General features: G+C 40.5%; 3 protein-coding genes across 5 annotated transcripts in view; all 3 read left to right on the top strand.

The window, feature by feature from the left end:
- On the top strand, nucleotides 1-13,953 carry si:dkey-154p10.3 (zinc finger protein 629). 2 transcript variants are annotated; one of them, XM_041803046.1, is made up of 8 exons: nucleotides 1-78; nucleotides 10,098-10,588; nucleotides 10,882-11,506; nucleotides 11,584-11,644; nucleotides 12,163-12,294; nucleotides 12,509-12,642; nucleotides 13,288-13,411; nucleotides 13,497-13,953. In XM_041803046.1, the coding sequence occupies exons 2-8, from the start codon at nucleotides 10,142-10,144 to the stop codon at nucleotides 13,648-13,650; spliced, it is 1,677 nt and encodes a 558-aa protein (XP_041658980.1). In that variant the 5' UTR covers nucleotides 1-78; nucleotides 10,098-10,141; the 3' UTR covers nucleotides 13,651-13,953. The 2 variants fall into 2 exon arrangements, with proteins under 2 accessions (XP_041658980.1, XP_041658981.1); XM_041803047.1 differs by lacking the exons at nucleotides 13,288-13,411; nucleotides 13,497-13,953 and adding an exon at nucleotides 13,123-13,196.
- On the top strand, nucleotides 13,570-21,626 carry LOC121519937 (nestin-like). 2 transcript variants are annotated; one of them, XM_041803055.1, is made up of 6 exons: nucleotides 13,570-13,697; nucleotides 15,522-15,690; nucleotides 15,802-15,902; nucleotides 16,207-16,861; nucleotides 18,559-18,667; nucleotides 19,675-21,626. In XM_041803055.1, the coding sequence occupies exons 1-6, from the start codon at nucleotides 13,671-13,673 to the stop codon at nucleotides 19,832-19,834; spliced, it is 1,221 nt and encodes a 406-aa protein (XP_041658989.1). In that variant the 5' UTR covers nucleotides 13,570-13,670; the 3' UTR covers nucleotides 19,835-21,626. The 2 variants fall into 2 exon arrangements, with proteins under 2 accessions (XP_041658989.1, XP_041658991.1); XM_041803057.1 differs by having other exon boundaries at nucleotides 19,752-21,626.
- Nucleotides 21,626-22,115, top strand: part of LOC121520279 (protein disulfide-isomerase TMX3-like) — a 12,184-nt gene continuing 11,694 nt past the window's right edge. The window contains exon 1 of the mRNA XM_041803651.1: nucleotides 21,626-21,659. Within this exon, the coding sequence (XP_041659585.1) occupies nucleotides 21,626-21,659 (34 nt within the window). The remainder of the gene's footprint in view (nucleotides 21,660-22,115) is intronic.

Genomic DNA, 22,115 nt, shown 5'->3' on the forward strand with positions numbered 1-22,115 from the left:
GCGGATGTCAGACCAGTAGAGACCGTAGAAGAAGAAGAGAGGAAGTAAACACCAGCAGCTTCCTGTGGTTAGCAGCAGGTGAGTTCAACCTTCGCTGTTTTTTCTTCATTAATAAATGTACCTTAAAAATTATCTCTACGTTTCTCGCCTGCAGTGTGACGTCATAACGGCGGCACTTCCGTTAATGTTCGTTAGCTCCTGCTAACTCTGTTAGCTTTCATCTTTAGCTTAGTGTTAGCATTATGATGCTAGCTGTTAACAGTGAAGGCAGTTCTGTTGTTTTTACTTCAATATTATTTTATTTTTTAAAGAATTCTGTTAAAGATTAAAGCAACAATAAATAAAATTATATTAAAACCCCTTTAGCTCAGATCTTAGACCAGACCCCTTTAGCTCACAGCTTAGACCAGACCCCTTTAGCTCAGATCTTAGACCAGACCCCTTTAGCTCACAGCTTAGACCAGACCCCTTTAGCTCACAGCTTAGACCAGACCCCTTTAGCTCACAGCTTAGACCAGACCCCTTTAGCTCACAGCTTAGACCAGACCCCTTTAGCTCACAGCTTAGACCAGACCCCTTTAGCTCAGATCTTAGACCAGACCCCTTTAGCTCACAGCTTAGACCAGACCCCTTTAGCTCACAGCTTAGACCAGACCCCTTTAGCTCACAGCTTAGACCAGACCCCTTTAGCTCACAGCTTAGACCAGACCCCTTTAGCTCACAGCTTAGACCAGACCCCTTTAGCTCACAGCTTAGACCAGACCCCTTTAGCTCAGATCTTAGACCAGACCCCTTTAGCTCACAGCTCAGACCAGACCCCTTTAGCTCAGATCTTAGACCAGACCCCTTTAGCTCACAGCCTAGACCAGACCCCTTTAGCTCAGATCTTAGACCAGACCCCTTTAGCTCACAGCCTAGACCAGACCCCTTTAGCTCAGATCTTAGACCAGACCCCTTTAGCTCAGATCTTAGACCAGACCCCTTTAGCTCACAGCTCAGACCAGACCCCTTTAGCTCAGATCTTAGACCAGACCCCTTTAGCTCACAGCCTAGACCAGACCCCTTTAGCTCAGATCTTAGACCAGACCCCTTTAGCTCAGATCTTAGACCAGACCCCTTTAGCTCACAGCTCAGACCAGACCCCTTTAGCTCAGATCTTAGACCAGACCCCTTTAGCTCACAGCCTAGACCAGACCCCTTAAGCTCAGATCTTAGACCAGACCCCTTTAGCTCACAGCTTAGACCAGACCCCTTTAGCTCAGATCTTAGACCAGACCCCTTTAGCTCACAGCTCAGACCAGACCCCTTTAGCTCAGATCTTAGACCAGACCCCTTTAGCTCACAGCTTAGACCAGACCCCTTTAGCTCACAGCTCAGACCAGACCACTTTAGCTCACAGCTCAGACCAGACCCCTTTAGCTCACAGCTTAGACCAGACCCCTTTAGCTCAAAGCTCAGACCAGACCCCTTTAGCTCAGATCTTAGACCAGACCCCTTTAGCTCAGATCTTAGACCAGACCCCTTTAGCTCACAGCTTAGACCAGACCCCTTTAGCTCACAGCTTAGACCAGACCCCTTTAGCTCACAGCTTAGACCAGACCCCTTTAGCTCACAGCTCAGACCAGACCCCTTTAGCTCAGATCTTAGACCAGACCCCTTTAGCTCACAGCTCAGACCAGACCCCTTTAGCTCAGATCTTAGACCAGACCCCTTTAGCTCAGATCTTAGACCAGACCCCTTTAGCTCAGATCTTAGACCAGACCCCTTTAGCTCAAAGCTTAGACCAGACCCCTTTAGCTCAGATCTTAGACCAGACCCCTTTAGCTCACAGCTTAGACCAGACCCCTTTAGCTCACAGCTTAGACCAGACCTCTTTAGCTCACAGCTTAGACCAGACCCCTTTAGCTCACAGCTCAGACCAGACCCCTTTAGCTCAGATCTTAGACCAGACCCCTTTAGCTCACAGCTCAGACCAGACCCCTTTAGCTCAGATCTTAGACCAGACCCCTTTAGCTCAGATCTTAGACCAGACCCCTTTAGCTCACAGCTTAGACCAGACCCCTTTAGCTCACAGCTCAGACCAGACCACTTTAGCTCACAGCTCAGACCAGACCCCTTTAGCTCACAGCTTAGACCAGACCCCTTTAGCTCAAAGCTCAGACCAGACCCCTTTAGCTCAGATCTTAGACCAGACCCCTTTAGCTCAGATCTTAGACCAGACCCCTTTAGCTCACAGCTTAGACCAGACCCCTTTAGCTCAGATCTTAGACCAGACCCCTTTAGCTCACAGCTTAGACCAGACCCCTTTAGCTCACAGCTTAGACCAGACCCCTTTAGCTCACAGCTTAGACCAGACCCCTTTAGCTCAGATCTTAGACCAGACCCCTTTAGATCAGATCTTAGACCAGACCCCTTTAGCTCACAGCTCAGACCAGACCCCTTTAGCTCAGATCTTAGACCAGACCCCTTTAGCTCAGATCTTAGACCAGACCCCTTTAGCTCACAGCTCAGACCAGACCCCTTTAGCTCAGATCTTAGACCAGACCCCTTTAGCTCACAGCTCAGACCAGACCCCTTTAGCTCAGATCTTAGACCAGACCCCTTTAGCTCACAGCCTAGACCAGACCCCTTTAGCTCAGATCTTAGACCAGACCCCTTTAGCTCAGATCTTAGACCAGACCCCTTTAGCTCAGATCTTAGACCAGACCCCTTTAGCTCACAGCTCAGAACCAGACCCCTTTAGCTCAGATCTTAGACCAGACCCCTTTAGCTCACAGCTCAGACCAGACCCCTTTAGCTCAGATCTTAGACCAGACCCCTTTAGCTCAGATCTTAGACCAGACCCCTTTAGCTCAGATCTTAGACCAGACCCCTTTAGCTCACAGCTCAGACCAGACCCCTTTAGCTCAGATCTTAGACCAGACCCCTTTAGCTCAAAGCTCAGACCAGACCCCTTAAGCTCAGATCTTAGACCAGTCCCCTTTAGCTCACAGCTTAGACCAGACCCCTTTTGCTCAGATCTTAGACCAGACCCCTTTAGCTCACAGCTCAGATTCTTTAGCTCAGATCTTTATTCTTTAGCTCAGATCTTTATTTTAGCTCACAGCTCAGTTTAGCTCTGTCAGACCAGACCCCTTTAGCTCACATTAGACCATTTAGCTCAAAGCTCAGACCATTTAGCTCAGATCTTTATTTAGCTCAGATTCTTAGACCAGACCCCTTTAGCTCACAGCTTCCAGACCCTTTAGCTCAGATCTTAGACCAGTCTTTAGCTCACATTCCAGACCCCTTTAGCTCACAGCTTCTGCCAGACCTCTCTTTAGCTCACAGCTTAGACCAGACCCCTTTAGCTCAAATCTAAGACCCGACCCCTTTAGCACAGATCTTAGACCAGACCCCTTTAGCTCACAGCTCAGACCATTCTTTAGCTCAGATCTTAGACCATTCTTAGCTCAGATCTTATAGACCCCTTTAGCTCACAGCTTAGACCAGACCCCTTTAGCTCACAGCTCATTCAGACCACTTTACTCACAGCTCAGACCAGACTTTTAGCTTCTGTCAGCTTCTGTCATTCTTTATTCTGTCAAAGCTCAGACTTTTAGCTCAGATCTTCCAGACCCCTTTAGCTCACAGCTTAGACTGTCATTCTTTAGCTTCTGTCATTCTTTAGCTCAGATCTTAGACCAGACCCCTTTAGCTCAGATCTTAGACCAGACCCCTTTAGCTCAGATCTTAGACCAGACCCCTTTAGCTCACAGCTTAGACCACTCCCCTTTAGCTCACAGCTCAGACCAGACCCCTTTAGCTCAGATCTTAGACCAGACCCCTTTAGCTCAGATCTTAGACTCTTGTTGTAATCTAAGAATTTAATAACGTGTTTTTTGTCTGACTGGTCTGGTCATGTGTCAGGGTTCTGACTGGGACTACGGCTCCCCCCTTCTCCCAGTCCAGGTCTACTGGGTCCAGTACTGCTTCTGACACATTAAACAGTTTAGAACTGTCTTATAAAGAAGTCACTGTCCAGCTGGATTTTTCTTTCATTCCTTCTATCTGTCACTGACATTCTGATTAAATGCTGTTTTTTTATTTCTCATTCTTTATTCTTTCTTCTTTATTCTTTCATTATTATTCTTCATTCTTGATTCTGTCATTCTTTATTCTGTCATTCTTTATTCTGTCATTCTTTATTCTGTCATTCTATATTCTGTCATTATTATTCTGTCATTCTTTATTCTGTCATTCTTTATTCTGTCATTCTTTATTCTGTCATTCTTTATTCTTTCATTATTATTCTTCATTCTTGATTCTGTCATTCTTTTTTTTCATTCTTTATTCTGTCATTCTTTATTCTGTCATTCTTTATTCTTTCATTCTTTATTCTGTCATTCTATATTCTGTCATTATTATTCTGTCATTCTTTATTCTGTCATTCTTTATTCTGTCATTCTTTATTCTGTCATTATTCTGTCATTCTTTATTCTGTCATTCTTTATTCTTTCATTCTTTATTCTGTCATTCTTTATTCTTTCATTCTTTATTCTGTCATTCTTTTTTCTTTCATTCTTTATTCTGTCATTCTTTTTTCTTTCATTCTTTATTCTGTCATTCTTTATTCTGTCATTCTTTATTCTTTCATTCTTTATTCTGTCATTCTATATTCTGTCATTATTATTCTGTCATTCTTTATTCTGTCATTCTTTATTCTGCCATTCTTTATTCTGTCATTATTATTCTGTCATTCTTTATTCTGTCATTCTTTTTTCTTTCATTCTTTATTCTGTCATTCTTTATTCTGTCATTCTTTATTCTGTCATTATTATTCTGTCATTCTTTATTCTGTCATTCTTTTTTCTTTCATTCTTTATTCTGTCATTCTTTATTCTGTCATTCTTTTTTCTTTCATTCTTTATTCTGTCATTCTTTATTCTGTCATTCTTTATTCTTTCATTCTATATTCTGTCATTATTATTCTGTCATTCTTTATTCTGTCATTCTTTATTCTGTCATTATTATTCTGTCATTATTATTCTGTCATTCTTTATTCTGTCATTCTTTATTCTGTCATTATTATTCTGTCATTCTTTATTCTGTCATTCTTTTTTCTTTCATTCTTTATTCTGTCATTCTTTATTCTGTCATTCTTTATTCTGTCATTCTTATTCTGTCATTCTTTATTCTGTCATTCTTTATTCTGTCATTATTATTCTGTCATTCTTAATTCTGTCATTCTTTTTTCTTTCATTCTTTATTCTTTCATTCTTTATTCTGTCATTCTTTATTCTGTCATTCTTTATTCTGTCATTCTTTTTTCTTTCATTCTTTATTCTGTCATTCTTTATTCTGTCATTCTTTTTTCTTTCATTCTTTATTCTGTCATTCTTTTTTCTTTCATTCTTTATTCTGTCATTCTTTATTCTGTCATTCTTTTTTCTTTCATTCTTTATTCTGTCATTCTTTTTTCTTCCATTCTTTATTCTGTCATTCTTTATTCTGTCATTATTATTCTGTCATTCTTAATTCTGTCATTCTTTTTTCTTTCATTCTTTATTCTTTCATTCTTTATTCTGTCATTCTTTATTCTGTCATTCTTTATTCTGTCATTCTTTTTTCTTTCATTCTTTATTCTGTCATTCTTTATTCTGTCATTCTTTTTTCTTTCATTCTTTATTCTGTCATTCTTTTTTCTTTCATTCTTTATTCTGTCATTCTTTATTCTGTCATTCTTTTTTCTTTCATTCTTTATTCTGTCATTCTTTTTTCTTTCATTCTTTATTCTGTCATTCTTTATTCTGTCATTCTTTTTTCTTTCATTCTTTATTCTGTCATTCTTTATTCTGTCATTCTTTTTTCTTTCATTCTTTATTCTGTCATTCTTTTTTCTTTCATTCTTTATTCTGTCATTCTTTATTCTGTCATTATTATTCTGTCATTCTTAATTCTGTCATTCTTTTTTCTTTCATTCTTTATTCTTTCATTCTTTATTCTGTCATTCTTTATTCTGTCATTCTTTATTCTGTCATTCTTTATTCTGTCATTCTTTTTTCTTTCATTCTTTATTCTGTCATTCTTTATTCTGTCATTCTTTTTTCTTTCATTCTTTATTCTGTCATTCTTTTTTCTTTCATTCTTTATTCTGTCATTCTTTATTCTGTCATTCTTTTTTCTTTCATTCTTTATTCTGTCATTCTTTTTTCTTTCATTCTTTTTTCTGTCATTCTTTATTCTGTCATTCTTTATTCTGTCATTCTTTTTTCTTTCATTCTTTATTCTGTCATTCTTTATTCTGTCATTATTTATTCTGTCATTATTATTCTGTCATTCTTTATTCTGTCATTCTTTTTTCTTTCATTCTTTTTTCTGTCATTCTTTATTCTGTCATTCTTTATTCTGTCATTATTATTCTGTCATTCCTTATTCTGTCATTCTTTTTTCTTTCATTCTTTTTTTTGTCATTCTTTATTCTGTCATTCTTTATTCTGTCATTCTTTTTCTTTCATTCTTTATTCTGTCATTCTTTATCCTTTCATTCTTTATTCTGTAATTATTATTCTTTCATTCTTTATTCTGTCATTATTATTCTGTCATTCTTTATTCTGTCATTTCTTTTTTTTTCATTCTTTATACTGTCATTCTTTTTTCTTTCATTCTTTATTCTGTCATTCTTCATTCTGTCATTCTTTATTCTTTCATTCTTTATTCTGTCATTCTTTATTCTGTCATTCTTTATTCTTTCATTCTTTATCCTTTCATTCTTTATCCTTTCATTATTATTCCGCCATTCTTTATCCTTTCATTCTTTATTCTGTCATTCTTTTTTCTTTCATTCTTTATTCTTTCATTCTTTATTCTGTCATTCTTTATTCTTTCATTCTTTATTCTTTCATTCTTTATCCTTTCATTCTTTATCCTTTCATTATTATTCCGTCATTCTTTATCCTTTCATTCTTTATTCTGTCATTCTTTTTTCTTTCATTCTTTATTCTGTCATTCTATATTCTGTCATTCTTTATTCTTTCATTCTTTATTCTGTCATTCTTTATTCTTACATTCTTTATCCTGTCATTCTTTATTCTGTCATTCTTTTTTCTTTCATTCTTTATTCTGTCATTCTTTATCCTTTCATTCTTTATTCTGTCATTATTATTCTTTCATTCTTTATTCTGTCATTATTATTCTGTCATTTTTTATTCTGTCATTTATTTTTCTTTCATTCTTTATACTGTCATTCTTTTTTCTTTCATTCTTTATTCTGTCATTCTTCATTCTGTCATTCTTTATTCTTTCATTCTTTATTCTGTCATTCTTTATTCTGTCATTCTTTTCCCTTCATTCTTTATTCTGTCAATCTTTAATCTGTCATTATTATTCCGTCATTCTTTATCCTTTCATTCTTTATTCTGTCATTCTTTTTTCTTTCATTCTTTATTCTGTAATTCTTCATTCTGTCATTCTTTACTCTTTCATTCTTTATTCTGTCATTCTTTATTCTGTCATTCTTTATTCTGTCATTCTTTATTCTTACATTCTTTATTCTGTCATTCTTTCTTCTGTCATTCTTTTTTCTTTCATTCTTTATTCTGTCATTATTATCCTTTCATTCTTTATTCTGTCATTATTATCCTTTCATTCTTTATTCTTTCATTCTTTATTCTTTCATTCTTTATCCTTTCATTCTTTATTCTGTCATTCTTTATTCTTTCATTCTTTATTCTGTCATTATTATTATGTCATTCTTTTCCCTTCATTCTTTATCCTTTCATTCTTTATTCTGTCATTATTTTTCCGTCATTCTTTATCCTTTCATTCTTTATTCTGTCATTCTTTATTCTTTCATTCTTTATTCTGTCATTCTTTATTCTGTCATTCTTTTTTCTTTCATTCTTTATTCTGTCATTATTATCCTTTCATTCTTTATTCTGTCATTCTTTTTTCTTTCATTCTTTTTTCTTTCATTCTTTTTTTCTGTCATTCTTTATTCTGTCATTCTTTTTTCTTTCATTCTTTATTCTGTAATTCTTTTTTCTTTCATTCTTTATTCTGTCATTCTTTATCCTTTCATTCTTTATTCTGTCATTCTTTTTCCTTTCATTCTTTTTTCTTTCATTCTTTATTCTGTCATTCTTTTTTCTTTCATTCTTTATTCTGTCATTCTTTTTTCTTTCATTCTTTATTCTGTCATTATTATTATGTCATTCTTTTCCCTTCATTCTTTATCCTTTCATTCTTTATTCTGTCATTATTTTTCCGTCATTCTTTATCCTTTCATTCTTTATTCTGTCATTCTTTATTCTTTCATTCTTTATTCTGTCATTCTTTATTCTGTCATTCTTTTTTCTTTCATTCTTTATTCTGTCATTATTATCCTTTCATTCTTTATTCTGTCATTCTTTTTTCTTTCATTCTTTTTTCTTTCATTCTTTTTTTCTGTCATTCTTTATTCTGTCATTCTTTTTTCTTTCATTCTTTATTCTGTAATTCTTTTTTCTTTCATTCTTTATTCTGTCATTCTTTATCCTTTCATTCTTTATTCTGTCATTCTTTTTCCTTTCATTCTTTTTTCTTTCATTCTTTATTCTGTCATTCTTTTTTCTTTCATTCTTTATTCTGTCATTCTTTTTTCTTTCATTCTTTATTCTGTCATTCTTTATTCTGTCATTCTTTTTTCTTTCATTCTTTATTCTGTCATTCTTTTTTCTTTCATTCTTTATTCTGTCATTCTTTATTCTGTCATTCTTTATTCTTTCATTCTTTATTCTGTCATTATTATCCTTTCATTCTTTATTCTGTCATTCTTTTTTCTTTCATTCTTTTTTTCTGTCATTCTTTATTCTGTCATTCTTTTTTCTTTCATTCTTTATTCTGTAATTCTTTTTTCTTTCATTCTTTTTTCTGTCATTCTTTTTTCTTTCATTCTTTTTTTCTGTCATTCTTTATTCTGTCATTCTTTTTTCTTTCATTCTTTATTCTGTAATTCTTTTTTCTTTCATTCTTTTTTCTGTCATTCTTTTTTCTTTCATTCTTTATTCTGTAATTCTTTATCCTTTCATTCTTTTTTCTTTCATTCTTTATTCTGTCATTCTTTTTTCTTTCATTCTTTTTTCTGTCATTCTTTATTCTGTCATTCTTTATTCTGTCATTCTTTTTTCTTTCATTCTTTATCTTTTCATTCTTTATTCTGTCATTCTTTATTCTGTCACTTTTTTCTTTCATTCTTTATCCTTTCATTCTTTTTTCTGTCAATCTTATTCTGTCATTCTTTTTTCTTTCATTCTTTATCCTTTCATTCTTTATTCTGTCATTCTTTATTCTGTCATTCTTTTCCCTTCATTCTTTATCCTTTCATTCTTTAATCTGTCATTATTATTCCGTCATTCTTTATCCTTTCATTCTTTATTCTGTCATTCTTTATTCTGTCATTATTATCCTTTCATTCTTTATTCTGTCATTCTTTATCTTTTCATTCTTTATTCTGTCATTATTATCCTTTCATTCTTTATTCTGTCATTATTATCCTTTCATTCTTTATTCTTTCATTCTTTATTCTTTCATTCTTTATCCTTTCATTCTTTATTCTGTCATTATTATTCTTTCATTCTTTATTTTCATTCTTTATTCTTTCATTCTTTATCCTTTCATTCTTTATCCTGTCTTTATTATCCTTTCATTCTTTATTCCGTCATTTTTTTTTCTGTCATTAATATTCTGTCATTCTTCATAGAGAACACTGACAGACTGTTAAACAGTAAAAGCAACACATTTTTAATAAATTAATGAATTTAAACTTTCTGTATTGATCGCACAAAAACACGTCAGCTGTGGTTATATTTCGATGGGGCCTCCTCCGATTTAGACATTTTGAGAGTTTTTAAATCTTAAATCGCTGGTGCACCGGTAGTCGAGTGTTGAAGGCGCGCGACATATACACAGGCGACCCGGGTTCGAATCCAGCCTGTGGCACCATTTCCTGCATGTCTCTTCCCGCTCTTTTCCCGTTTCTGACTCTATCCACTGTCCTATCAAACAAATGCCAAAAATAAATCTAAAATAAAAAAAATCTTAAATCGCCATCTCACGTGTTTTTTATCCTCCGTCATCAGTGAGCGCCTCCTGCTGCCTGTGATGTCAAGGTGATGTCAGAGGGATGCCGTCACTGGATCAGCGGTACCGTGACATCAGTCCAGTGACGCTACAGGTGGTGGGCGGGGCCGTGAGCTCCAGCCTGTACTGCGGAGAGGTGGATGGCGTGGGCGGCGGCTTGGTGGAGTCCTTCCTGGTGGAGCTGTACCGCTGTAAACTCTGTCAGTTTACCTGCAGCCTCAAGACTTCCATCAGTAGCCACCAGCTGCTCAGGCACCGCCCACCCACGCTCACCTACCTGGAAGACACCTGTGGAGAGGGCGGGGCTGAGGAAAGAGGCGGGGCAGAGTTGCAGAGAGGGGCGGAGCCCTATCATCTGGACCTGAACGAAGAGTCGAAGGAGAGCGAGGACGATGAGGACTTCCTGCTGTACAACATGCTGGACAACATGTCCCCGCCCACTTGTGACATCAGCAGCGAGGGCGGGCTGCAGGTCGCTCACACCTGCGAGGTAAGCAGAAACACGGCTGGGTGTGATTCATTATTGGTGCTGGAGGGCAGTGATGTTAAGTGGACATGCCCCCACAGGGTGAGGATCAATCAAACATGTCTGATAATTAGCCTGTCTCTGAATAAAGACTTCAACAGTCAATGAGAGCGAGCAGATGGGAACCAATCAGACATTGGTGCTTTTTCAGCTCACAAACATTCACTGTCATTTTATGATTCTATGATCCAACGCCGCTACTGTAAAGAATAAAGCCACTCTGGCCCCGCCCTTCTAACCGCCATCTCCTCCTCCAGGTCAGCACTCTGTTTGAGGAGGAGCAGGAGGAGGAGAAAGAGGATGAGGCGTCCATCTTCCCTCTGAAGGCGGAGCCGGATCTGTCATGTCCCATCGACCCCCCCGCCACCCAGGAGGAGATAGCTCAGTCCGCCCACCTCATGACTCTGGGACTTTGTCGAATCTCTGCCGCCAAACCTCCCCCTCCTCCTGCCCCGCCTCCTCCTCCTCCTCCTCCTCCTCTCGGCGACCCCGCCGGCAGCTTGGCGAGGAGCGAGCCCCCCCCACCACAGAAGAAGAAGAGGCGTCTGCTGTGTCTGCTCTGCCCCCTGAAGCTGCCGTCACGCCGCCTGCTGGACGTCCACGTCCGCTCTCACTGTGCCGCCGGAGGGTTCAGCTGCGTCTCCTGCAGCTGGAGGTGTGAGCGGTGGGCGGAGCTGGAAGCTCATTGGAGGAGGCATCGCAGGAAGAGGAGGGGGCGGGATCAGAGACAGGAAGTGGAGAAGAAGAAGAAGAAGAGGAAGACGAAGTCGCAGATGTTCGGCTGTCCCGTCTGTATGAGGATGTTCAGAAGCTCCGCCTCCAGAGACACACACAGAAATACACATGATGGCTGTGAGCAGCGTTTCCATGACGACAACCCAGGTTTGAACGCTCGAGTCGATCAATCAATGTCTAATCAATAATCAGTGATTAACAGCTGTTATGGTGCTTTATGCCAGATGGACAGAGGAACCGTTTGATTGGACGAGCAGAGAGAAGCAAGGCGGGGCCATCGACCAGGTAGACACCTGACCAATCAGCAGTTTCAAATCAGAGGCTTTTATTGTGAAAATCCCTAAAACATGAGCATGAGTTTATTACCAAAATAAGACTTCCTGTTCAGGTGAGTGATATGAATGTGTGGAGGAGAAATAAAGTGTTTTTATTAAAAACATCAAATAAATAATCTAAAATAAAAACCTGTAAATGTGAAAGAATAAACCATAAATATCCTCGATTCTCCTCCTCAGCCCTGAGCTTTACCAGTCTCTCACAGGAAGTAGTTCCACTAAAATAAAGTTTGGTATGGAGACAGCAGCTTTTTATAACACAAACAAAATGTCATTTCTAGCAGCAATTCATTTTTCAGGAAATGTTTCTGTGTGCTAAAGAGAGCCTTCAAAGATTTTAGATTGATTTTAATTCCACGTTGAAGCCAATTGTTTTATTATCAGCTCATTTTGGTTTGTTAGTGTAAACCATGACCTGGTTTTTGTTAGCCAATCACAGACCGGTATCCCTGTGTGGGTGTGTCACAGGTTTGTTCCCAGTCAGACCAGTGGATCTGCTCCTGCCTCCTTCCAGAGCCTCACAGAGACGAGGAGGAAAACACGCCCAGAGGAAGGAGAACACGGCGAGGAGGCGGGCCTGTACTGTTCTCTGTGTGAGAGGTAACTACATTACCCACAATCCCCCACTGCAATGGTTTCTCATGTTCTGAGAAATCCCAGATGAGGAGTGTTGAGATCTTTAAAGTCCAGGTCAGACCAGAGATTTAGACGTCTACAGAACACAGGTTAACATGTTAAACAGGTGTGACAGGTGCGTTACCTGAAGCAGAGCCGTGATTGGTCAGATCTGGAGTGTTGTTTTTATTTTTTACAGGAAGTTCTCCTCCAAACTGACTCTGAGGCGTCACCTGAGCGTCCACGGAGGAGTCAAACCGTTCACCTGTCCACACTGTTCCTACAGCAGCCGACTGAAGGCGTCACTGCTGCAACACCTGAGGACCCACACAGGTAACACACAGACCTCTGCACACATCAGTCAACCAGTCAGGTAATCAATCAATCAGGTAATCAATAAATCAGTCAACCAGTCAGGTAATCAATCAATCAGGTAATCAATAAATCAGTCAATCAGGTAATCAATAAATCAGTCAATCAGTCAGGTAATCAATCAATCAGGTAATCAATAAATCAGTCAACCAGTCAGGTAATCAATCAATCAGGTAATCAATAAATCAGTCAACCAGTCAGGTAATCGATCAATCAGGTAATCAATAAATCAGTCAACCAGTCAGGTAATCAATCAATCAGGTAATCAATAAATCAGTCAACCAGTCAGGTAATCAATCAATCAGGTAATCAATAAATCAGTCAACCAGTCAGGTAATCAATCAATCAGGTAATCAATAAATCAGTCAATCAGTACAGGTGTACAGATTAGAAGCCGTACAGGTGTACACTCACCTGTACGTGTGTGTTTGTCGTGTCCAGGTGAGAAGCCGTACAGGTGTACACTCACCTGTACGTGTGTGTTTGTCGTGTCCAGGTGAGAAGCCGTACAGGTGTACACTCACCTGTAAGTGTGTGTTTGTCGTGTCCAGGTGAGAAGCCGTACAGGTGTACACTCACCTGTAAGTGTGTGTTTGTCGTGTCCAGGTGAGAAGCCGTACAGGTGTGCTCAGTGCTCCTACGCCTCGATCGACCGCAGCTCTCTTCTCCGTCACACACGCACTCACAGCCAGGAGCGACCCTACAGGTGTGACCTCTGTGACTACAGCAGGTAACTCACCTGGATCACATGACCTCCTGCCCGCCATCATGCCGTCTCTGGTTGCCGTAGTAACGCTCTGATGTTTGTGTCGCAGCATCCAGAAGAAGAGCCTGGACCTTCACGCTCGCCGCCATCACACCGGAGAGGCGTTTCCATGCCAACAGTGCAAGTACTCAAGTCCGGATCCTCAGCTTCTGCTTAGACACGTCCGCAGACACCACGCCCCCTCCAAGCACACCGCGCTCTGATTGGACGGTGAACCTTGGTGATGAAGTGTCTGATGAAGAGGTCAGAGGTCAGTTTCTTGATTCTCAGATTGGTTTGGAACCTCCTGAAGAACTCTGAAACGTTTCCTCATCAGTGTTTTAGTTTCAGACTCTCTGAACAACCACTCTAAACTCAGACGGATCAGCCCCTCCCATCAGGGTTCTATGCCCATATAAGGACGGTCTCTTCCTCCCGATGGCTGCCATGGCCTGGTGTGAACATGTGATGTCACTTTTCTAAACGTGTTTTTCTGTTTGGATTTTAAATAAAATGTTTATTTTTGATATTTTCACGTAGAACTGACGTCTGTTTTAATTAACTGAAAAGTCCTTTAATGAACCCTTAATTAATCCTTAATTAGAGTAAATTAGCCTTAACGAGCCCCTCATTAAACCAGGAACCAGTGGCCAGCTGTTCCAGGTGTTTGTTGTTATCGGAGCTGTTCAGACCCTCGTCAGCGCTCAGCTTCACCAAGAGGATTATCTCCCCCTGCCCCGCCCTGCCACGCCCTGCCCCGCTCCCTGACCACCACAAGCGGATTAACCTGGTTCCTCTGACCTGAGGGGGTCAGGAGGTCAGCCAATCAGCTGCCTGCTCAATGAAAATCACACTATGGCTGCTTCTTAAACAAACTAACCGAGCCTTTATTCTGAAAAAGTCATCTCTAAATCAACATCTTAATTTGAAAACTTAAACAGGAAGAGAATTCCAGAGTTTAGAAATCTGGTTAAATATTTCATTTAAAGTCCAGTTTGATGGGATAGTCTGATGGAAAGTCAGGACTGGAGGGATTTTAATTAAATAAATGAATCCAATCTGGTTTTATACATAAATAAAGGGGATTCATAGATAAATTAAGGGGGTTTATATATAAATTTGGGGTTTTATAGATAAATTAGGGGGTTTTATAAATAGATTAAGGGGTTTTATAGATAAACTAGGGGTTTTATAAATAGATTAAGGGGTTTTAGAGATAAATTAGGGGTTTTATTAATAGATTAAGGGGTTTTAATATTAATTAAGGGATATTACAGGTAAATTAAGTGGTTTTATTGATAAATTTAGTGGTTTTATAGGTAAATGTTGGGGTTTTGTAAATAAATCAGGGCTCTTTCAGACTAAATACAGCTAACAGAAAGGTCGAGCTCTCTGATTGGTCAGGAGGAGTGTCTGGGTTAAAGGACCAGTACGTACAGCCCAAAGATTTTAACATGTAGTTGACTTGTTTTATCAGGATAACTCACACAGTCTTTGGATGGAGAAGTGACCCCAGAGCTGGCTGCTGATTGGCTGATTGGTCCTCTGAGTGTCTGATGGATTATTTGGATTATGATCTGAAAGTGTGACGGCTGACGGTCAAAGCTGCTTTAACTTTTCAATCCTGAACCTCGCTCAGCGGCTGACTTCTGCTGCTTCTATTCCTCTGCTGCCTCCTCTTTTTCTCCTTTCCTTTCTTTCTTTTCCTTTTCCAGCTCCCTCTTTCTGCAGCTTCTACTCCTCTGCTGCTGCAGCTTTAAGTCTCATTTTGCATCTTCCTGCTTTTCTCTCATCTGCTGCTTCTTTCTCCATCTTCTTCTCTACTTTTGTTTCCTCTCTCTCTTCTTCTTCTGTCTTTTTCTGTCCTCTTCTGCAGCTCTGTCTCTTCTTCTTCTGTCCTTTCTTTCTTCTTCTACATCTTTTGTTTCTCCAGCTCTCTTTATTTTTATTTTTCTCCTTTTTTATTTTCCTCTCCGTCCGTGTCGGAGGTCAGGTGTCGGGGGTCAGGTGTCGGGGGTAAAGTCAGTCACAGCAGGTGATGTAATAGGTGATGATGTCAGAGCAGATGATGTCATCAGGTGTGTACGTGGTGCAGGTGTGGGCAGACCTCCTCTCAGCTGGACAGGTAGAGGTGAGGGCGGGGCTATCAGACGGCAGCTTCCTGCTCCTTAAAAGGACGGATGGAGACTTGGCTCGGATGATGAAGAGGCTGGTGGACGGTTTCCTTGACGACAGAGAGACGCTGTCATCCAGCCTACTCACAGGTGAGTGAAAGACTCCGCCCACCACCTTTTCTGTCCAATCACTTTTCAGAGACAGTCCAGCAGGTCTGGGTCTTCTATGTGGTCTATGAGTGTGGTTCTGTCTGTTCCCAGGTCTGCTGAGGGTTCGGGCTGCAGACCAGATCTCAGACGTTCAGGTGAAAACGGTGGAGCTGAACAAACTTCTGCAGAGCATCATCAACCTGCCACACAAGGTCAGACCTCAAACACATCTGTTTATATTTATCTACAGACAAACCCAGCCTGATCCAGATCCTGGTCTCAGGCCGTCCGTTAAATAACATATTCACCAGAAAAGGAAGACTGGATAAAAACATATCTAGTCAAAGAGCCTTTAAAATTAAAGACCTCTCAAAAGTAAAAATCAGACTGTTAAGGATCTGCAGGAACCCTGCGTAGAGGACTCATAAAGACCAGGTTCTGGATCCAAACATGCAGTTCTTATACCTTTTCTCTTTACAAACAGCTCACTGTTGTTCCTCTTCTCGTTGTCTTCAGTTCTCACAGTCTGAGGCCGTCCTCGACTTCTTCACACCGTCTGCTGTGGACCGGATCTTCAAACTGGAACAGGATCACACTCCTGACCAGGTCATAAGCCCCGTTATCAGATTTGAGCACCAGGAAGTAGTCCAGACCATTAAATATGAAAACCAGGAAGCAGACCAGATCATAAAACATGAGAACCAGGAAGTAGACCACACCATCAAATGTAAGGACCAGGGAGTAGACCCCACCATCAAATATCAGGATGTGAAAGAAGTCCAGACCATCAGGTACGAAGACCAGGAAGTTCTCCAGATTATTAGACATGAAGACCAGGAAGTAGTCCAGACCATCAGACACGAAGACCAGGCAGTAGTCCAGACCATCAGACACGAAGACCAGGCAGTAGTCCACACCATCAGACATCAGGACCAAGAAGTAGTCCAGAACATCATTAATGAGGATCAGGAAGTAGTGCAGACCATCAGGCATGAGGTACAGGAAGTAGACCAGATCAATAGACATGAAGAACAGGAGCTAATTCAGACGATCAGGCATGAGGAGCATCAAGTAGACCAGACCAACAGACATCAGGACCAGGAACTAAACCAGACCTTGAGGCACGAGGAGCAGGAGGTGGATGTTGTCCAGGATGCGATGGTTCTGTCAGGTCAGTCTCATGGTCCCCTCAGCTCATCAGCAGATCTGATTCACTTCAGTAGAGGAGTGTGAACATCATTTCTAAGAATGTAAAGAGTTTGTGGCCTTAGACATTCCCTGTTTGTTTGGATCCCTGTTAGTCTAAGCAGCTGCTCTCCCCTGAGTCCAACATATGATTAAATCACAAATATTTCACGCAAAAATGAAGGATTTACTCAGGCAGTGTAGCATAAGTGGGTTATTTGAGCTCATCGACTAGCTGTAATACTGTAGCTGAGCACATCTACTAGCTGTAATACGGTAGTTGAGCTCATCTACTAGCTGTAATACAAGAGTTGAGCTCATCTACTAGCTGTAATACAAGAGTTGATCTTATCTATAGCTGGAATACAGTAGTTGAGCTCATCTATAGCTGTAATATGGTAGTTTAGCTCATCTACTAGCTGTAATACGGTAGTTGAGCTCATCTACTAGCTGTAATACGGTAGTTGAGCTCATCTACTAGCTGTAATACGGTAGTTGAGCTCATCTACTAGCTGTAATACGGTAGTTGAGCTCATCTACTAGCTGTAATACAAGAGTTGAGCTCATCTACTAGCTGTAATACGGTAGTTGAGCTCATCTACTAGCTGTAATACTGTAGTTGAGCTTATCTATAGCTGTATTATGGTAGTTGAGCTCATCTATAGCTGTAATATGGTAGTTGCGCTCATCTACTAGCTGTATGACAGTAGTTGAGCTCATCTACTAGCTGTAATATGGTAGTTGAGCTCATCTACTAGCTGTAATACGGTAGTTGAGCTCATCTACTAGCTGTAATACTGTAGTTGAGCTCATCTACTAGCTGTAATACGGTAGTTGAGCTCATCTACTAGCTGTAATACGGCAGTGTGGCACATCTACTTGCTGTAATACGGTAGTTGAGCCCATCTACTATCTGTTATACGGTAGTTGAGCTCATCTACCAGCTGTAATACAGTAGTTGAGCACATCTACTAGCTGTAATACGGTACTTGAACACATCTTCTAGCTGTAATACGGTAGTTGAGCACATCTACTATCTGTTATACGGTAGTTGAGCTCATCTACCAGCTGTAATACAGTAGTTGAGCCCATCTACTACCTGTAATACGGTACTTGAACACATCTTCTAGCTGTAATATGGTAGTTGAGCACATCTACTAGCTGTGATATCGTACTTGAGCTCATCTACCAGCTGTAATATGGTTTATTTATTTTATTTTTTAAATGTTATAGAATGTTTCTGTTCATTTTTTAGGCCTTTTGCCTTTTGTTAATCAGACCTGACAGAGTAGTGATTGCCCTTCTAGCGAATAACCATAGGATTTATTCTAACCACCGTCCACTGGAGGACTAGCTTCAATGATGTGCAGCGCATCTGCCCTTCTATCAGCGCCACTGTTCATTCAAGGTTTTTTATCACATGCATTTATGCACTTCATTATTTCCCTCTCACATTAACTGTTTAATAACGTCATTACACTTTTTATGCTTTGTGATTTTCTTTTCATTTTGTGTTTTTTTATTATTTATTGCTTTTCTGTTTTTAAGATGGAATTGTCTGTAATGTAAGACGTTTTTGCTTTCAGTTAAATTTTTTTGCAGTTGACTCTCAGGGCCACCGTACAGATGGAACAGATGGTAAATGACACCTCTCTCTCTCTCTCTCTCTCTCGCTCTCTCTAGAAGTTTCCTGGTGTAACGGGTTCTGTCTGGCCAACACTGAGACCATCCTGTTTGACCTGACTCCTCCCACTCCCCCTGTCACCCAATCAGAGGACTCGGCAAGCCGACGGTAAGCTGTCAATCAGAGCGTTAGTGAAGTCTGACCTCATTGAAGGGTTTAGACGCCGGCTTGGTCCACACGGGGGCGCCAAAACACAAACAACCTTCATGACCCTGACAGGAGGTTTGACACAAACAAAGGCTGGAAAATAAAAAAATTATTTGCTTATTTTAACGCAGTGACAATCTTTTTACTGTCAAATATTCATTTTTCCAATTTTACTAAACCGTTCTGGCATAAATGTTGAGGAATAATGAACAAATCATCCACAATAAAATAACATCCTAAAACAGCTTTATAATGCTAAAATGATAATGATGATGGAGAGCTGATTAAGAGAGGTTTACTAATTATTCATTTATGGAAAAGACAGACACAAATCAACCCAGACTACCGTATAACCTCTAATAAAGGCCCCTCCTAATTGAAAGCATGATGCCTGGTTGTGATTTTGGACTGAGGTTTATACCTGAACAGCCAAACCAGACCGCTCTTAGAGGTCCAAGACCAGATCTCAAAAACTGGGGGATGGGGTCTTCAGGGTGTCTGCTCAAAGTTTCCTGATCCAGACTTTGTGAATGAGTGCTCTACACGTTTCTATCACTTCCTGTTAAAGCAGCTACATTAGCGTGTCGTCTGCATACAGGTGCTGCCTTACACCATGGTTTTAAGTTAAACGACACGTGTTCGCAACCAAAGCTCCAACACTAAACTGCGTTAAACATGGAAAAGTCTGCCGTGTTTGAAGAGAGAGAGCAACGATGCTGAGAGTTTGGTCGAAGCTCTGATGTAGAGAGGAAGGTTCCTGTCCTCAGACACGCTCTTGTCCACTCTGTTCATGTTTTAGACCAGGTTCAGGACCTTCACACCATTTTAGAGAAGACCAGGACAGTGAAAAAGAATTCCCCTGATCTCTGCATGTATGTCACACTCCAGTGTTTCAAATAACATCTGTGTGGAGGTGACCTCCTGCTGCCCTGGTACCAAACTTCTCTCTCTCTCTGTCTCCGTCTCAGAGCGAGTGTCGGTCCGGCCGTCTGTCTGCAGCTCTGTCACCCGTCTGTCTCTCCTCATCTTCTCCGTGGTTTTTCAGGGATGATGGGCAGACTGAAGAGGCGGAGCTTCAAACGCGCCCCCCACACTGGCTCGGCTCCCTCCACCTGCTGCACGCCCTGACGCAGGAGACCGACATCCTGGAGTGACGGCGCCCACGGGGAGACGAGGACGGGAGAAGACCAGCTGATGTCTGCTGAAGAGTGGACGGGTGGCGTCGCTGATCACTGATGAGTGGATTTATTGATCACCCAGCTGACACGGCGTCTCTAACATTGACATCCTCGACCTTTCTTTGGGGATTTATGGCACCGTGTCGTCTGCTGCTATTGGTCCATCGTGTTTTATCGAGTCCAGAGTCAACGGCGTCTCCTGGAGCCTAGTTCACCATCAGGGGGAGTAAAGCATGACGCTCTCTGGGGGCGGGGTCATGGAGGCCGGCAGAGGCGCGGTCCATGCTGAGCTTCAGCTCTGATGAACGTTGATGCCGACCAATGAAACATCAGAATTCACGTCTGATTTATGTTTGTTTCTTCTGTCTGCAGTCTGAACCTTCCGGTGTCGGAGCGGCGTTTTGGACAGGACCGTCGACCTTTACCTAGAGGGTCAGGCATGGTCTAACATGCTTTTCCTGGTTCCTGTAGGGGGCGCTACTGTAACAGTTTAGTCAAATCTTCAGATAAAATAAAAAACAATGCATAAAAGTCATTATTAACACATTCAAGGCTGTGATTTTCATGGAGAATACAAGAATATTTTAGTTTTTTACGTTCCAAACATCAGAGTGGTCTTTACTGTTAAACCGGCACTGAAAGGGTTAAATTCCTCTAGATTAACAAGTATTTGATTTTTTTAATCAGATCTCACCCTGATAAAAAATGATTGTAGGAAATGAATGTTTTTTTTTTTCAAATCTTATTTATGTATGCGGCCATTTTGGCCCTGACTGACAGGATTTATTAAAATATTAAAATTTAAAATTATAAAAGTGCATAAAAATCTAAATCTAAAAATTTTTTTTTTTCTTGTTTTTAACATACTCAAGGCTGTGATTAACCCTTCAAAGGAAATCATATATTTTCATGTAGTTTATAAAGTTTTCTTAGTTTTCTGTTCTTATTAACAGACGTCAGGTTTACTGTTACACTGGAACTGAAAGGGTTAAACTCCTTTAAAATCAGAGTTTGATATTTATGATCAGGTCAGATCTGGATTAAAGAATCACTTTATTATTTTTTATTATTCTGCTCTGAACGTGGAGACGAGCCGTCAGCGTCTCCTCTCTCTCTGCCGCCCAGCACGGCGGTCTCGTCATGACCAGGGGCGGAGCCTGTGGTTGCCAGGATCGACCAGGGACGACCTAAAATTCTGAACAATGATTGGCTGTTTGCCCGGTCAGTCAGTGATGTCACGCTGTGACGAGGAATGTTTTTTTCTTTAATCATTAAAATTTGGACTGTTTGGTTATAATGATGGGAAAAGTGCCCAACGCCCCCAGCTTCACCAACATGGTGTCCTCTGCTTGATGATGTCATCACTACGCCTGAGCCTCTGCTGGATAAAGGTGATCACACTAAAGTCAGCCGGATATTTGTGCGTCTGTCCGAACTAAAAGGTTTTTCATGAATAAATCTGAGCTGTTGAGTTTGTATAGATTATAATCCTGATCCTGGAGCAGCTGGTCCAGAATGTTCTGTAATCTCACAAATAAAATCCTGACCCGTCCCTGGATGTCCGGATGTCTCTGAGCTCTCAGCTCTTTGTCTCTGTGTAGCTGGTGTCAATAAAGCTTGAGAGGATTGAATGGAGCCCGTTAATCTGTCAGATTAGTGCTGTCTTCAGCCTGTTAGCCGTTAGCAGATTAGCTGTGTGCTGATAATCTGAGCGTGCTCAGTTCATCATTTATCAGCCAACATGTCGACCACGAGGAAGGAGCTCCTGATCACAGGTACGTCTGACGGCGCCCAAACCTCAACGTCTGTTTACTCTGTTTATTTGTTTGTTTGTTTGTTTCAGTGTTGTTTACAGTAAATCAGCGGTTTACCTCCGTCAGTTTGGTTCTCAGTTATTCAGGTTTCCACCGTCCCTACTTTTTTGGTGCCCTTCTTTTAGAGTACCGTAGCTCCTGTCTGACCCTAAAGGGCGGGGCTAGACTCACTGAGGTCTGTTGATTGGTCGTAAAGTCACCACTTCCTGTGCCAGCAGAAGTCAGAGTCTGTAGTCCTGACTCTATAAAGGCCGTTTGAACAGTAAAGAACAGCATCGTCTGCATAGAGACGGTATGAGGCCTTTAACGGGTTAACTCATGGTAGAAAATAAACGCTGTTCTAATACTGAGCCCTGGGATCACCTACGGAGAGGTGGATCTGCCAAACCATGGTCTACAGCAGTGGTTCTCAACTGG

Source organism: Cheilinus undulatus, linkage group 13 (assembly GCF_018320785.1).
Source record: "Cheilinus undulatus linkage group 13, ASM1832078v1, whole genome shotgun sequence".
NCBI lineage: Eukaryota > Metazoa > Chordata > Actinopteri > Labriformes > Labridae > Cheilinus > Cheilinus undulatus.